Source organism: Danio rerio, chromosome 22 (assembly GCF_052040795.2).
Source record: "Danio rerio strain M-AB ecotype USA chromosome 22, GRCz13ab, whole genome shotgun sequence".
Lineage (NCBI taxonomy): Eukaryota > Metazoa > Chordata > Actinopteri > Cypriniformes > Danionidae > Danio > Danio rerio.
Window position 1 is genome coordinate 34,532,037 of NC_141042.1, and position 17,998 is coordinate 34,550,034.

The 17,998-nt window shown below is 39.1% G+C and overlaps 1 protein-coding gene across 1 annotated transcript; it reads right to left on the reverse strand.

Annotated features, from left to right (window-relative positions):
- Nucleotides 1–1,298: 1,298 nt before the first annotated feature.
- On the reverse strand, nt 1,299–9,040 carry LOC137488982 (uncharacterized). Its single transcript, XM_087304630.1, has 8 exons — nt 8,590–9,040; nt 7,127–7,627; nt 6,136–6,897; nt 5,938–6,032; nt 5,767–5,802; nt 3,671–4,163; nt 3,282–3,396; nt 1,299–2,914 (listed from the first exon to the last, which is right to left on the reverse strand). Exons 1-7 carry the CDS (start codon nt 8,876–8,878, stop codon nt 3,317–3,319), a joined length of 2,256 nt encoding a protein of 751 aa, XP_087160756.1. The 5' UTR covers nt 8,879–9,040; the 3' UTR covers nt 1,299–2,914; nt 3,282–3,316.
- Between the last annotated feature and the right edge of the window lie 8,958 nt (nt 9,041–17,998).

Here is a 17,998-nt window from a genome sequence, read left to right on the forward strand (position 1 = left end):
CTCTGGGTGCTCTGGTTTCCCCCGAAAGTCTAAAAGAACAAAAAACCAACGTGTGGTACAGTTGAAGTGAGTAAGCTAAATTGTCTGTAGTGTATGTGTGAATGAGAGTGTATGGGTGTTTCCCAGTGATGGGTTGTGGCTGGAAGGGCATCCGCTGTGTAAAACATATGCTGTATAAGTTGGCAGTTCAATCTGCTGTGGCGACCACAGATTAATAAAGAGACTAAGCCGAAGAGAAAATAATGAATGAATGTCACTTTAAGCTGAATACTAGTCTCTTGAATTCAGTCAAATATTATGTACTGTCATCATGACAAATATAAAATAAAATATTAGTTATTAGAAATGAGTTATTAAAACTATTATGTTTAGAAATGTGCTAAAAAAAATCTTCTCTCCGTTAAAAAGAAAATGGGGAAAAAATATACAGGAGGGCTAATAATTCAGACTTCAACTGTATCATATATAAAAGCACTGGCTGTATCAAAACAGAATAAAATAAATTTAATTAATGCAAAACCTCTTTATATAATGTCAATATACAAGTCATTGGTTGTATGCTACAATACTGAAAATAGTTAGCAGTAAGGTTTGCTGACATCAGCATAACAGAGTCAGTGCCTAAATGATTAAAAAATGAGAAATAAAACAGAACTGACAGCAAATTCACCGTTATTCAGCTCATAATCAGAGGCTTCAGGGAAAGATTAGCAGTGTTTAGGAGCCATTATCTGGATGAGAGACCACTTAAAGGAATATTTCCAGCCTGATCTCATGAGAAAACATAAGTATTTTACGTTTTGCCAGTTTAGTGGCTAATTCGTTCAAATTCAGAGTTCAGACGTACGAAATTTTAAAATTTTTAAAAGGAGGCGTGGCACCTAACCCCACCCCTAAAACCAACCGTCATTGGATGAAGAGCAAATCATACTAAATTGTATGAATTAGATCGTACAAATTCATACGAATTAGCCACTAAATCAAAAAGATTAAATTAACGAATTACGAATTGCCTTGAGATTGTGTTGGATAGTTCCCCCAAAAATTAAAATTCTGTGATCATTTTCTTCTGTTGAAAGGAAGATGTACTGAAGAATATTGCAAACCCATGACCATTGACATCCATAGTAGAAAAAACAAATACTGTAAAAGTCAATGGCCATATTCTTCAAAATATCTTCTTTTGTCTTCAACAAGAAACAAACTCAAACTAGCTTTGAACAGGTCTGAAATGAATAAATAATGACAAACTTTTCATTTTTGGATGTACAATCAACTTTATTCATTTAGAAAAAAAGTTCAAATTGCCTCTTTAATGCTGATACTCGATATCGATGGAAGCATCATCTAAAGAAGATGTGTTGTTTCTCCAGAGATTAAGAGGATGAAGATTAAATAAATCCACCATGAAAGAGTTGAACACCCTCAACGTCTCCGATTTCACCTGTACTTCAGCCAGTCGCGATGCATTGGGTCAGATATATACGATAAGCAAAACCTGTACATCATTTATTTTAGTTCCTGCATGTTGTATTGTGTGGCTCCAAATCATGAAACAGGTTTTCGTTCCTTGACTTTGAAGATATGATGCAGACATAATTATAATAACTATACTTACAGTATACAGTTATTATAATAACTGACTTTGTATTAAAATTGATTTAAAATATTCAGACTTTCATTCATCAAGCCTCACTTTATAACCATGATGAAATGTACTAATGCTACCGCTTAAAGGGGCAGTTCACCCAAAACTGAAAATTCTTTATTCTTCATTAATCACTCTTTACTTGTTAACATCTATCAATACTTTTATTATTTACTGTTATTAAAAGGCCCTCCACCACCACCTTACTCCTCCTAGATCATTTCTGATATCAGTAATTCTGAAATCTGAGAACTCCCTCACCCTCAAAGTCCAGAAAAATACCAGAAATTTTGTTCTATGATTTTTGTTATACAATTGAACCACTGACGGCACTTTTGTTCAGTAGTTTCTGAACTTTGTTTCTGAGCAACTTGGGGCTGTTGCTGTCCATGGAGGATGAGGAAGCACTCTGATTTCATCTAAAAATATCTTCATTTGAGTTCAGGAGATTTTTTAATTTAAAAAAGCCTAGAACTGTATAAAAATAACAACAGAAATATAGAAGTCTACAATTACTTTAGGGATCAGTGTTAGTAATGTACACTTCCATCCACAACACAAATTGAAAAAAGGCCCTCCACCACCCTCTACTCCTTCTAGATCGTTTCTGATATCAGTAACTCTAAAATCTGAGAACTCCCTCACCCTCAAAGTCCAGAAAAATACCAAAAAAAGATTTTCTGGTAGTTTCTGGACTTTATTTCTGAGCAACTTGGGGCTGTTGCTGTAAATGGAGGATGAGGGAGTTCTCTGATTTCATCTAAAATTTTCAGTTGTGTTCAGGGGATTTTAGCCAATAAATAATAAAATATATGCTCATTTTAGCCTAGGGCTGTCCTAAAATCTATATTTTTTAAACCTTCTGCTTATCATAGAAACCTGACCCAATGCATTGTACTGGCGCTGGTGTTTCTTGATCATCATTATCCTCAAGAGAAACAACTCTTCCTCCTCAATATGCAGTCAGATTTAACCATGCACATCCTTACAGTCCACCACTAGTTTCCATTTCCTACTGCACAGAAGAGGCAGTTTCCTGGGAAAGATGATGATGTTGATCCTGCAAACTTTGGCTCAGGCTCTGGTTCTGGATCAGTTAGATGTGGCTTCTTCTTTTTTCCATTTGCAGTGAAGAAATGGCTTCTTTATGATGTTTGTGTTGGGTTTCATGAGTTTTTTTATGGAAAACCTTGATTTTTTTTTCTTTTTTAAGATGAGAGGATTTTTTTTGTAGAAGACCTTGCTGCTTTCTATGTGATGTTCATACTGAGGAAAAAACAAAAGAAGAAATATTAAATGCATGTCTGGAATCTGACAAGTGCATATTAATATAACATGAGAAGCAGCACAATGGAAAAAAAACATATCTATGAATGGCTTCTTGCAGTCTGTGAATGACTTCTTAAAGCTCCAACAATCATGTTTATGAGAGTTTATGAGTGTTTATTACAGAAGTAACATCAACGTGTGGATGTCAAATAGACTTCAAGGTTTTGACATCAAATCATTCAGCATTTTGGAAATGCATTTTTTAATGTCAAAACCGATTAATAAACCGCATATCTGACACTGGCCGATCATCAGCGTTGTGTGTCTAGTAAATGTAGTTTCCTTCAGGCTGAGTTGTGTTTACCTTTATCTGCATTGAGTCTTGTCTTCATTCAAGTGTCACTTCATCCAGTCATGTTGTAAGAACCCATCAAGTATCAGGCTATGTCTCAGACACTTATCGATCAGGTCACGGCAGTCTGTACAAGGAGAAAGATGGTTAATACACTGCTTATAAGATCACATCTTACTTATAAGACTGTATTATTTACACTAAAGCTGACATTTATCAAGATACCTTCTGAAATTTGTATTACCAATGGCTGTATCCTAAACCGCCCCCTATACCATTAATAGTGCAGTATTTGCCAAGATATGCATAAATATTCAAAATGTGCATAAAAAATGAAGGTTTAACTTAAAAATAAAGTTTAAATATTTTAATGGAAACACAGCTAGTGTCTGTTTACTCACCACTGGTTAAGCTGGCTGCAAGTGAAAAACTGCAATTGAATTTAGCAGCGAAGTAAGTCTTTATGTTTCCGGTCACCATGTAAATCAGCAGGCAGCCTATATCCCTGGTGCTGTCCAAGTTGGCACTATATATGTCCTGTGAACACACTTTGTAAGCGCAGCCGAAGTCGATCAGCTTGATCTCCTTAGTCATCGTGTTGACCAGGATGTTGCTTGAATGCAGGTCGTTGTGCACAATGCCTTTGCCAAAGCAATGCTTGACTGCCAGAATGATCTGTCGCGAGAGGCATTTTGCCAAATGTTCGTCCAGCTTGCCACAATTGCGTACATAGTTCTTCAGGTCTTCAGAATGCTTTGGGTACTCCAGGACCATTGAAATGTATCCAGGTTCATTAAACCACTCGTACATTTCGATCACGTATTTGCACAATGGCGGACGCTTCATCATAAGCATTAACTCTACTTCTTTAATCATCGGTTTGGAACAGCCAGGCTAAAGAGAAAAAGAGAACAAGGGTTAGTAGATGCAGATCTGAAGGAAGAATACTTCATGCAAAAATGTTTTAAAATTTTCAGAAAAAGTTCATGCTCTTAAAAAAACGCCTCTCAGGCATTCTGTTTGAATGGGGAAACAGCAAAATGTGTCAAACTCAGTTCCTGGAGGGCTGCAGCTCTGCACAGTTTAGGTCCAACCCTAATTATACACAACTGATCAGACTAATCCAGTCCTTCAGGCTTGTTTGAAACCTACAGGTAAGTCTGATGAAGCCAGGTTGGAACTAAACTATGAAGGGCTGTGGCGCTCCAGGTACTGAGTTTGACACCCCTGATCTATATGGTAATCTCTGATTCATTCACTCAGGGCTTCATTCGTCATATTGACTGTTGCACTTTTGCCCATTCAAAACTATACAAGTGACATGTCTCGTGTATTCAATAGTCTTTGAATAACAGCAAGGGTTCACAGGTTTAACTTAGGCTGCATAATGTAATGTTTCAGCATTGATATCACAGTGTGCACATCAGCAATAGTCACACTGCAGTATATGCAATGTTGAGTCTGGATTGATTATTCAATTGCTGTAACTAAATATTAATAGACTCCTCAGAAAACCCTCCAAAAAAATCTACTTGATGTATGTTTTGCTCTATTCCGCTTATTTATGCTCGCATATTGTTTTTTATTATATTTGATGCATGATTCACTCCCTTACAGAATCATCACGATCAGGCTAAATATATAAATTACTTACAAATAGAGCTATTGAAGCCATCTGGTGAAACTGTAAATATTGTCGCAAGAAATATTAAAAAAAGCAAAACAATTTTCCAATATCATGCAGCCCAAGTTCAACTGTAAACAAACAAAGCTCCATGAACACTTTTGTGCAGCAAAATACTGTAAAATGGCTTTGTTTGCGTTTGTCTTCTGCATCAGATCAGGGTGTGTGTTTACTGCGGTCAATACAACTCTTGCCTGTTGCTCTGCTGACTCTAATAGTAGTAATATACATACTGACTGTAGTATTGACTATAGTAAACATGCATATTGATCTGATGCCAACAAAGACATTTTATTTATTTTTTAGTGTACAAAGGTGTTCTTGAAACTTCGTTTGATTACAGTTGTACCACTGGAGACACATGAACTGTTTTGACAATGTTTCTGGTATTTTTCCACATGGACATTTTGGGTCCCTTGTTGTCTATGGAGGATGAGGGAGCTCTCAGATTTCAGTTAAAAAATCTTCATTTGTGTTCTGAAGATGAACGGAGGTTTCGGGGATGAGTGATTAATAACAGAATTTCCATTTTTGAGTAAACAAGTGTTTAAATGCACATTACGTTGTACAGTTGATATAGTGCAGCAACAAACTGCAGTAACTCTTCACTTTAATCAGATTTCACCAAAATATTTGGGCAAAATAAGGTCTATTTTACAGTAGCGTAGCAATAGATGAACAACAGCAAAATGACTTTCTTCAACTAGATCATGAGTGAAATTTTCATACAGGTTCAAATGACTGGATTACACAACAGTAAATGTGTTCAAACCATTAAAGAAGTGATTGAGTGATTTATTTTTTCCAACTTACCACGTAACGGCCATTCTCAATCTGTTTGATGGCAACCTGCAAGGAGAAAATACAATTATAATTTTTCCACCATATTCTTCAGTCTCAAATTGATTTAATTTGAGCAACACAGCTGCTCAATTAGACAATTAACAAAGAGAGCAACATGTATAGTATAAGATGAGATATTACCTCCTTGTTATCAGATTTACGGAGCGCTTTGCGTACTGTGCCAAAGGCCCCGCTTCCCAGAATATCTCCCAGCTCATAGAAACTTGCCAAAGATCCTGAAAAAAAGAAGAGGTTGTTTAAGTGCTTTCAGGTCTCTCACACTGATATTATCTTACATTAACACATTTACGTTGTATTAGCATATATTATAATACTGACTCTGATTGTCATAGGCTCTTGACGCCAAGATCTTGGGCCTAGATGGTCTAGGGACAGGCTTTGGAACTGGATGAGGTTTATCAGTGTTGTGGATCCCAGATGGTCCAGGGACAGGCTTTGGATCTGGATGAGGTTTATCAGTGTTGTGGATCCCAGATGGTCCAGGGACAGGCTTTGGAACTGGATGAGGTTTATCAGTGTTGTGGATCCCAGATGGTCCAGGAACAGGCTCTTTATCCTGATCTGGATCTGGCTCTTTACCAGGATCTGGCACTGGATCTGACTCAGGCTCTCGATCTGGCTTTGGATCTTCATCAAATTCTTGATCTGGATCTGGCTCTTGATCTGGACCGCGCTCTTGATCTGAAACAGGCTCTGAAACCAGATCAGGCTCTTGATCAGGGTGTAGATCTTCATCATACTCTTGAACTGGCTCATGATCTGGATTGTGCTCTGAATCAGGATCAGGCGCTTGATCTGTATCTGGCTCTTGATCTTGACCCGGCTCATGATCTGGATTGTGCTCTGAATCAGGATCAGGCGCTCGATCTGGATCTGGCTCTTGATCTGGACCCGGCTCATGATCTGGATTGTGCTCTGAATCAGGATCAGGCTCTGGATCTGACTCTGGCTCTTGATCTGGATCAGAATCAGGGTCCACTTTGTTTCGTCTTCTGCGGAGGAAAGGCGTCTTCATGACCTTCCACACCCTCCTCAAGAAAGCATGGATTTTGTTCCTCCTGCAGCCTTGTGTTTGGATTTCTTAGATGAAGATAAATAACAAAGAAAATATTAGAAGCATGACAGTCAAATATGAATATAAAATGTTTTTGATTAGTTTTGAGTAACATGATATGAAGTGTTTTGAGATGTGCATTTACTATTTAATGTTTGACATAATCTCAACTAAAACATGAAGAAAGGGGCGGAGCATAGAGCCTCCTTTGTTAAAAACAGCCAGTAGCGTTTAGTTTTTCTCAAAGCTCTTTACCCAGGCCTGGCTCTTGATCTGGATCTGGCTCTCGGTCTGGATCTGGCTCTTCACCCGGGTCTGGCTCTCGATCTGGATCTTCACCCGGATCTGGCGCTTCACCCGGATCTGGCTCTCGGTCTGGATCTGGCTCTTCACCCGGGTCTGGCTCTCGATCTGGATCTTCACCCCGATCTGGCGCTTCACCCGGATCTGGCTCTTCACCAGGATCTGGCTCTGGATCTGATTCAGGCTCTGGATCTGGCTCTGGATCTTCATCATATTCTTGTTCTGGATCTGGCTCTTGATCTGGACCGCGCTCTGAATCAGGATCAGGCTCATTACCTGGATTGTGCTCTGAATCAGGATCAGGCTCTGGATCTGGCTTTGGATCTGGCTCGTGATCTGGATCAGGGCCCACTTTGTTTCGTCTTCTGCGGAGGAAAGGCGTCTTCATGACCTTCCACACCCTCCTGAAGAAAGCATGGATTTTGTTCCTCCTGCAGCCTTGTGTTTGGATTTCTTAGATGAAGAAAAATAACAAAGAAAATATTAGAAGCATGACAGTCAAAAATGAATATAAAATGTTTTTGATTAGTTTTTTTTGAGTAACATGATATGAAATGTTTTGAGATGTGCATTTGCTATTTAATGTTTGACATAATCTCAACTAAAACATGAAGAAAGGGGCGGAGCATAGAGCCTCCTTTGTTAAAAACAGCCAGTAGCGTTTAGTTTTTCTCACAGCTCTGCCAGTAAGAGTGGTTGAGCTCAAGCACATCAAATGAACACCCGATGTAAAAATGAGGGCGGGACATGTCAGATACTAGAAAGCAGTTGATTGATCAGAAAATTTGATGATTTATGCTGAAGTGACAAACTGCAAGCTTTACATGTTTTTATCTTGTAAATGTGAATTTTGTTACTGTTTTGTTCCACACTAGCTTATAGATATCCTTAAATCTAGCATACTGATGCTAATGTGTTAAAAATACATTATCCTAATTTCACGGGACCTTTTAAGGAGAATAAATTAATTTCTAGACATAGTGTTATGGGAAAAGTTGCATCATGTCTATAATAAATGCATTAAAACTATCTCATTGTAATGTTTTATCTGACAATGTTCAGTTTTTTTATTCTTTTGAGTGTCCCAAATTATGAAGAAGCGGATTTTCTCAAAATACTTGTACTAAGAGCAGCTAAATGTCTTTTTCAGTGTCAATGTGGATTCATTGTTTTGGCTAAGCCCAGTAAAAACAACTCTCACTTTTTGAAAATTTACCTCACAGGACAACTGTTTCTAATCCCAAAGTCTATTAAAAAAAAACATTATTGATCATTTCTCATTATTGTTTCATGTAATGTGTCTTTTTTCATTTATACATTTATTTTAAAGCCTCAATATTTGCATATATCTCTATCCTTGGTTTTTAAATGATTTTAACAGATTATAAATGTTGAGTGTTTGCTTATAATCTCACCGGTTGCATTTCCCTCCACTTTATTAGCAGTAGAGGGCTTGTGAAGTGCTGTAGCGGCCTCTGAAACCACAGTCCCGTCCACCTGGTCAATCCAGGGACAGAAGTCGTCGCAAAAGCCGTTTGTGTCCTGCCACAAACCCGTCTCTGCTTTCTCCATTTCACTACACACAGATGCTGTTACTGCCATCGCGTGGTCAAATACAGGCATCGTGTTTTTACTCATAAAGTGTTGTAGTTCACTCATCGAGTGTTTTAAGTCGACAGATGATTGGTAAATCGGTAAATTCATCGAAACTCTGTAAACGCGCTCAAATGACAATCCTTTCACTAGCTTGATAATCACTGAACTGAAGATCGGTTTGCCGAGTGGCGTCACTTATGGAACATTAGAAATGGCGTCTCTAGGCGTGTTTATTTTCAAAATACATACATTTGAATTAAATAAAGCTGACTAATAAAGGCGAACACACAGCAAATTGAAAGTTTATTAAAGTAAAAAAAAGTCACAGTTAATAGTTCACTAATAGTATGAATTGCATTGAAATGTGATTAATTTATTGCTTGTTAATTAGAAAACTAGGTTCTTAGTGCTGGGATGTGTGTTACATAAACCTACATGTTTTATAAATACACGTGTCAATGAGGAGGTTTATAGCCATTCCAAGGCATTCAAATAAACCATAGTTTTCGTTTAATTTTCATGTTAAAATTACTAAAACTCTTACCTTAATTTAATATACAAGGTTTCTGAATGTTGGTTTGTATTTTACAAATAAAATACCGCCATCTATAAGGCTAGAGGAAAAAAGTTGCAATTTCCACATATATCCAGCAGGGGTCCTCAGACACCTATTCATTTCAGTTTACATTTCTTGACGCTTTAGAAATTATTTCCTTAAACTGATGATATATATTTACCAAATGGACTTTATCATTCTACAAATACATTAAAATTCAGCTTTTTGTACTTTTGGTTATTGTTGCTGATATATTTTTAATTGTTTGCTCTTTACAAACAACAGCCAATTTCAATGTGCCAAAATAAAAGTCTCAGATAACTCTGTGTGTGTGTGTGTGTGTGTGTGTGTGTGTGTGTGTGTGTGTGTGTGTGTGTGTGTGTGTGTGTGTGTGTGTGACACACACTCCATGTTGATTTTTTTGCTTTAGTATTAGTTAGTCTTTCATTTATAAACATTTTTCAGATTTTTATTAGATTTGTTTTTGCCAATTTTTATAAAAATGTTCTCTGTTGCAGTCATACTAGTGTGTGTTTGTGCCTGTGTGCAGAAATGTAAGACATTCCAGATTTATAATGGGTTTCACATTTCTACCTAACAGTGATTTAAATTTTTCTTACACACCTTTAAAACAACCAAATCAACTTCAGTTTTTTTTGTGTTTGGAGATTTGTTTAGGGTAGTTGGAGAGCTTCATGCTCCTAAGATAAAGGGAACATTTACAGTAAACAAAAATAGGAAGCTCTGACCCTGTGGGCCAATTAAGGGTTAATAAATATATAGACATATAGCATATTGTGCTATGTTAACTTAAAATGTAGAGTTAAGTACTGAGGTCATATACTTTATAATCTAAACTGAATTTAAATCCAGCAAGTGTTACAACAAACCCTCTGTCTTTTACAACTAGCCCTGCAGATGGAGTAAATAATCACATTTTTACTTTTAACACCTTTGATCGATATGATAACATCAACTTTAAACATATTTGATCAGCAATCTGTCTTTCAATGACTTTCAAAAGTCAAACGTATTCTTGAGATGTGAAGTTGATCTGAATTGTTGTAGAATTGACACACAAAACGGATTATAATTTAATAACTTTTTTTTTATTTAATTTCACTATATATTTAAAGTATTTGTAGTCAAACAGCTCCAACTCATATAACAATAATAACAATATTAACTCATAATAACAATAACACAACTCATATATTTCAAAATACTTGATTTCTTTCACCTGAAGAGGAAACAGACGAATCACAATATTTATAATACATCACCGTAAAACATATGTTGAATAAGTTGGTAATTCATTCCACTGTGGCGACCCCTGAATAATATCTAAGCTGAAAAAAAAAATGAATGAATGACTCTGATGGTAAACATGAATTAATTGTTGTTTTTTTTAATCAGACTTGACAAAAACAGTCTGCAGAAACACTTTCATTGACATTCAACAGAACACAAATGAGAGAAAACATGGGAAGCATAACACACACACACACACACACACACACACATTCATACACACTCACCGGCCACTTTATTAGGTACACCCGTCCAACTGTTTGTTAAAGCAAATTTCTAATCAGCCAATCGCATGGCAGCAAATCAATGCATTTAGGCATGCAGACATGGTCAAGACAATCTTCTGTAATTCAAACAGAGCAATGTGAATGAACGTGGCGTGGTTGTTAGTGCCAGATGGGCTGGTCTGAGTATTTCAGAACTGCTGAACTACTGGGATTTCCAAGCAAAACCGTCTTTAGGGTTTACAGAGAATGGTGCAAAAACAAGAAAATATCCAGTAAGTGGCAGTTCCGTGGGCGCAAATGCCTTGTTGATGCCAGAGGTCAGAGGAGAATGGCCAGACTGGTTCCAGCTGATAGAAAGGCAACAGTAACTCAAATAAGCACTCGTTACAGGCGAGATCTGCAGAAGAGCATCTCTGAACGCACAGCATGTCCAACCTTGAGGCGGATGGGCTACAGCAGCAGAAGACCACATCAGGTGCCACTCCTGTCAGCTAAGAACAGGAAACTGAGGCTACAATTCACACAGGCTCACCAAAATTGGACAATAGAAGATTGGAGAATGTAGTTTGCAGTATGCAGTGACCATTTTTTGGAGGATGATTACACTGAGAAGATCTTTGAGTCAGAAAAATTAGTCAGTCGTTGCACCAACAGACTGACACCTAAGGCTGCTACGTCTGTTTTTTAATTTCTCAGGCTTTAACGCGAGCTCAATGGACCTCGCAACTTTCTCTGCAAAGTGACACTTCAGTCCGTCGAAGGGAAAGAGCTCTAAAATGTGCCAGCCAGGTAATGAAGAGACCAGTGTGTCCTTAAAAAATATAAATATATAATATTTAATATATAATAATTATGATGTAATATAAAATATAAATGTTTAAACATGGCATATAGATTATTAGTAGAATGTTCTCACATATAACATTGTTTCATGGTTTGGTAGCACAACACTAAGAAGAAGAAATTATAACTAATTATCAATCAGGCAAATTTGATAACAAACAACATTGGCTGCAGAATTGATTTGACTCCTCCATGAAAAAAGGTAATTGCGATTAACACATCTCCTTCAACCATCATTTGAAATGTTACCATCGAAAAATCCCGGATTTTTGTTTTTGATTAGTTTTGATCCCGGACAGACAAGGTTTAAACAAACATTGTCACCTCTTTGTCAATCTTGATATCTGAAAACTTGCTCCACTTTCTTTTTTTTCTATTGTTTTCTAAGTTGACTATACTGCTGCCATTTTGGGATTGTACCTGTGTGAATCATAGGAGTAGAGAATCTTAGAAACATTCATGTTCATGAAACTTGAAATCAAATCAAATCACTTTTATTGTCACATCAGCAGCAGCACGTGTGCTATGATGAGTGAAAAGCTTAGGTGCTGGCCAGGCCCGGATTGGCTAATCGGGAGGACCGGGAGAATTCCCGGTGGGCCGGTCCGTTTTTTGGCCGCGAGGGCCGGTGTCCCTAGCTCCAGAATCTGTTGCTCTCAGCAGTCACACTTTTTAAATTAATTATTTATTTTTTTTACTTCTTATTGATTATTTTACTGCAACTCTGCTCTTTTTATCTATTTTCTCGCAGCCTGGTTAATGATGATAAAAGTTAGACGAGCCACCACTTATTGCACAGCTGTTGTGGTCCAATGGTTAGCACGTTAGGTTACGACACTGCGGACCTGGCTTTGATCCTCATTTAAGTAGTTTTTTTATTTTTTATTTTTATTGTTAAGACATAATACTGTTAGGGTTGTTGAACATTTGAAGTTCTAAAGCAGCTGTTTTCTTAAAAAAAGATGTGATAGTGTAATTAGAAACTGAATTGGAAATGTCCTTATTTTAAAGAGCCCATATTATACATGAAATAGGGTCATGTTTTGGTTGTAAGGGTCTCCAACAACAGTTTAATATGCATACAAGGTCAAAAAAACTGTCATGGTCTTATAATCTGCATTTATTTTTACCTAATTATCCCAGCGACTCCTGTATGAATCGTCCAGTGATTCATTTGTTCCCAAACCCCTCCTTAGCACGAAGCTAATCTGCTGATTGGACCGATGACAGTCTGCTGCGATTGGTCGACTGCCTTCAGTCAGAGAGTGAAATGCCCAACAGCTAATCAGCAATTTAGAAAGTAATCACAGTTCACACACGCTCGATAGTGTAGGCGTGGATTTTAGCTGCCACACACACACAAAAACACACACACACCTCTGGACGATAACGTTCCCGCTTCCGCCCGCACCCGCCAGGTTTTAGCCTGAGAACCCGCCCTGTTTTCTGCCCGCCGCGCCCGATCCCGCTAGAGCGGGGTAGAACACAACCAAAAATCACCCAGCTATACAGTCCAGACAGCCAAGCTGTCTGTATAAACACACACACAACACCAAGCACACAAAGCTCGCTCTCTCTCTCTCTCTCATACGTGCGCGTGCGCACTAACACACACACAAGCACCAAGCAGACTCTCTCTTTCTCATTCGCATAACAATATCCGTGATATTGCTAGACAGCCCGCTCCCGTCCCAAATTAAACCCGTTACCGACCGCTCCTGCGATTTATTCGGAAATTTATGCAGAACTCTACCACGGAGCTCAATAAACAAAGCAGCACGCGTCACGTTTTTAACGTGACTTTGCACGCGGTATGAGAATATAGCGAGTTAACCTGAGACAGTACACACGGTTACAAGTAACAAATCACAACTTAATACATTTGCAAGCTAGAGTAAACGAGGCAACAACTTTAATCACACGTACTTACACTTGAGAAATGGAGGAAGAAACCCATCCTGACGTCCATCAGTAAGTTACTCTTTACTGATCCTTCCTTTAACAAACGCAGATGATGTATTCTTTGTAGCATGTAGTTTCCAGAAGTTTCCAGTAGTTTCCAACTGCTTGGTTATAATGCTGATGTTTCATCTTTGGGTAGAGACTCAATATATCCATCTGCAGTGTGACTTCAATCGACCGGCATGTTTGTGTGCGTGTGTTTGTGGGTGTGTGTGTGTGTGTGTCTAGGTTTCTGCGTCAGAGGGCGGGGCCTCAGGTTTGAAATCTCCCGGGTTTGTGCGTGCACGTGAATAACTTGGTTTCATTCGTACTTCATGGCAAAACACCTAATGACTCGTTATCAAGGCGACTCGTTTGAAGCACTATGAGTCGACTCTTTTATAGGTGAATCAACCGTTTTAAACACTTTACACTTACAGATTTAAGCCTTAGCTGGATACTTCACTTCACTTAGAGCTGTGTTACATACTACATGGAGGGGAATTTTCAAAAACCCATTATATGGGCTCTTTAATATAGTCAGTCGTAAACTGAGGTGGGCCGGTCTGAGGCTTGAAACTCCAGGGCTGAAAAGGACTCCCACTCCGGCCCTGGTGCTGGCTGCAGACAGTGCAAAATACAGACAGTGCAAATACAACGGCAATGTGAAACTGTGCTCTACACAGTGCAGGTGTAGAATGAGCGGAGGATGAGGGGGCTCATTCCAAACCTCCAGAGACGCCTGAGGAAGAAGAGGCGTTGTTGTGCCTTCCTCAGCACTGCGTCCGTGTGGGCAGTCCATGTCAAATCCTCAGCGATGTGTACTCCAAGAAACTTAAAAGTGCTGACTCTCACCACTGGCGTCCCGTTGATGGTTATTGGGGTGTGTTCTCTCTTCTCTCTCCTGAAATGCACCACCGGCTCCTTGGTTTTGCAATTCCATGTTAAAATTATTTGACGTTCTCTGTACTCTCTTGCCATAGGATGCTACCCAGTCAAGGACAGTCAGGGTCAACCAGAAGACAGGCGTTTTCAAATTTACTTTGCATCTAAAAATGGTCTACCTGGTGTACGAATCCTAATGAGTAAGAAACCAAAACTGTCATTATTATTGTAATTTCTTTCACATCCGAGGAAACTTCAAAACAATCACAGCCCTGGGACCTCATGTATCTACTCTGCGTATGCACAAAAACTTGGCGTACGCCAGATTTCATGCTCACGTTTGGATTTACTAAAGATGAAATTATAAGAATGTGCCTTGGTCCACGCCAACTTTATGTCGGGTGTACGTGCATTTCTTGTGTGTGTTAGTTTTATTTTCATTGGCGACTCCTAGAGGCAATTGTGTTAAACTGCACACTACAAACTATCTTTGAGCCGTGCAATGGCAGCTGTATGGGAAAGGATCATCCGCATGTCTAGCAGGTATATAAGGTTTCCATACCATGCAGTTGACCAGCCAAACATTAAAGCCCAATTTGCAGCGATCGCTGGTTTTCCCAACAGAGCAATTGACTGCACGCACATTGCTATAAAGGTGCCATCCGAATTTGGATACGTGAATCGGAAACATTTCCATTCAATAAATTTGTAAATAATTCCTACTTGTCTTCCTCGTGATGAAGAGTAGGCAAACTGATTTGTAGTAGAGAAAAAAAGAATGGGTTCATCAGATGCTGGATTCGAATCGGGTTCAAGATCGATTGTGTCAAAACGTGGCCATGCTCTTTACGAGCTACGCCATTCACACTGCTGTTTGCCAGTCTCTTTAGTTATGTTGTCTCTGTCAATCAAACGGTGATGGGCGGAATCACTCAACTAGCTCATTCCAACGAGGTGAGCTGTTTGCACTTAGCCTAAACAGACACTACAAAAGTTTACACCTTTACATCAGACTATTTCTTTTTTAATTCACTCACAGTGCGATGTTCAGACTCCTTGCATTAACTGTATCAGCTAAACTCTCCCACTCTTTGTTTTTAATTAATTTTTTGTTAGTAATTCCGGAGGACAAATTTGCAAATAACAGTTTTTCTCTGGTCTACCACCAGTTCATATTCTGTGAAGTTTCTCTTTTTGCTTGCTTTTTTTTATTGCTTTTTTATTTTGCCAAAGTAGAATTATTACCATATTTATTAGGGGGAGGAGGCAGGGAGGGGTTTTGTGCTCGTGCACGTGCGCTCAGTTTCACGTTAATTTGGATGTACAAAAAGAAAATGCGTGGGATTCCGTGTACGCAGTGTTTCATACATCTGAATTTTTTTACTGCGTATGCAATGTTTTAGTATGAATTCAAAGCAAGTCTTCATGCAAGAGGCCCCTAGTGTTTACTCAGCTAGAAATGTGACGTTCCAAGAACGTTCTCAGAACGTCACCGTCGGTGTAAGGGCATTGTGCAGTAATGTTCCTAGAACCTTCTGATTTTATTTTGGGGACCTTCACAGAACATTCAGAGCTCAATCAATACAATTTTATTAAAATTGGCTTTATTGGCTATGGAAGTTTTTTCCGAACAAAATTAAAATGAAAATTCAAATGCTTAAAAGATCAAATGATAAATCAAATGCTCAAACTATAAATCAAATGCTCAAACCGACATCGCAAATAATAAATCAAATCCTCAAACTGACATCGCAAATGGTGAATCAAATGCTCAAACTATAAATCAAATCCTCAAACCGACATCGCAAATGGTGAATCAAATGCAAATGAGGAGTCAGTCAACCAGCATAGGCTAAGCTTTAAGGCGGAAGAGTTTGTTGTTGACAATTACCGGTAGGGGTAATTATGTGTTCAGGGGCTGTATGTGTTCATATATGTTCATTTATTTATTTATCTATTTATTTAATACAATTACAGATAAATTATTATATTATTATTTAATATGATTAAGATAATTACAGTAGGCTATTTCGCACTGTCATTGATCTGTATAGTTATAATCCTGTCTATAAAAAAGTTTATACAGAAATATTTATGTGTGTAACCTGTACAGCTTTATTGTAGACATTTCCTCGAGCAAGAATGATGCGATTGAAACTTTCTGTCATACACCACGCCCACCAAAAGGGTACCCTTGGTAGTGGAAACGCAAGCCTGATAAAGGTGACCCGTACCAACCCAAACCAGACCGTACTGTCAGTGGAATCAAGCCATTAGGCAGTTCAAGAGTTCACACTTAGCTGATGATTTACAAAGCTTATTTGGCATGCTGTCCCGGGAGAGAGCCCCGAGCTCAAGGGCTCCTCGAGCCCGGGGCTTCCTCCCGTTGGCAGAGCAAGAAGGGAGCCTGAGCTCGGTGGATCTCAGAACTCCCCTGCCGCTGTAGCTAAGGGAACGTAAGGAATTAGACCAGCTTGATTGTTAAGTATGTTGAATGTCTTTGGATGGTGGGAGGAAACCGGAGAGCCCGGGGAAAACCCACGCGGACACGGGAAGGACATACAAACTCCCCACAGAAACACTCACCGGTCCTATCGAACTAGGACCGGCAGTATTCTTGCTGTGTGGTTCACAGTGCTAACCACTGGACCGCCGTGCCGCCCAATTACAGGTAAAGGAGGAGAATAGGGGAGGAGGGGGGTTTCTTCCAAACGAAGATAAAGTGAACTGAAAACTTAGACTATTTATGGTGCCTTAGGGCTCATATGATTGGAAGATTAGTGATTAGCAAATGCGAGACTGGACGTGATAAATCATAAGCACGTGATCCTCTCGAAATTAGTTTATGAATAAACTTCACTTCAAGAGTTCACACTTAGCTGATGATTTACAAAGCTTATTTGGCATGCTGTCCCGGGAGAGAGCCCCGAGCTCAAGGGCTCCTCGAGCCCGGGGCTTCCTCCCGTTGGCAGAGCAAGAAGGGAGCCTGAGCTCGGTGGATCTCAGAACTCCCCAAAATGCAGAGATTAATCGCTCGGGACAGCAGCCGCGTATTCGAAGAAAAAACCCCCCAAAAGGCAGGAAATTTAGAGCTATATCCGGCTGCTGGATATAATAGAAGGAAAGAGGTTAAATGCATGGGCATTAATTAGATAGGATTAATAAGGGTGAAAAGAGGATTCTGATAACTCTTGCTGGAGTTAGAGTTTGAAGGAACCCCTGCGGGGTTCATGGTTTTCGGGGTTAAGAAGAAGGGGAGAATAGGTGGTTTGAAGCAGTGGAAAGAGAACTTTGAGTGAATCTTGTGGGAGTTGGAGCTCTAAGTGACCCCTGCGGGGGCCAGAGTAGAGTGAAGGTATGGAGCAGAGAGTGGAGGAGAGTAGCTCTTACGAAAGATGGAGCTTTGTGAGAGTTTGAGTTTAGAGCGGCCTCTGCGGAGGTTAGAGCTTGAGGGTAGGGTGTAGA

Coding starts and splice junctions, on each gene's coding strand:
- LOC137488982 (XM_087304630.1), bottom strand. CDS start 8,878: ATGAATTTACCGATTTACCAATCATCTGTCGACTTAAAACACTCGATG. Junction 4,164..5,766: donor TTGAGAATGGCCGTTACGTG/GTAAGTTGGAAA, acceptor TTTTCTCTTTAG/CCTGGCTGTTCCAAACCGAT. Junction 3,397..3,670: donor TGCAGCCAGCTTAACCAGTG/GTGAGTAAACAG, acceptor CTCCTTGTACAG/ACTGCCGTGACCTGATCGAT.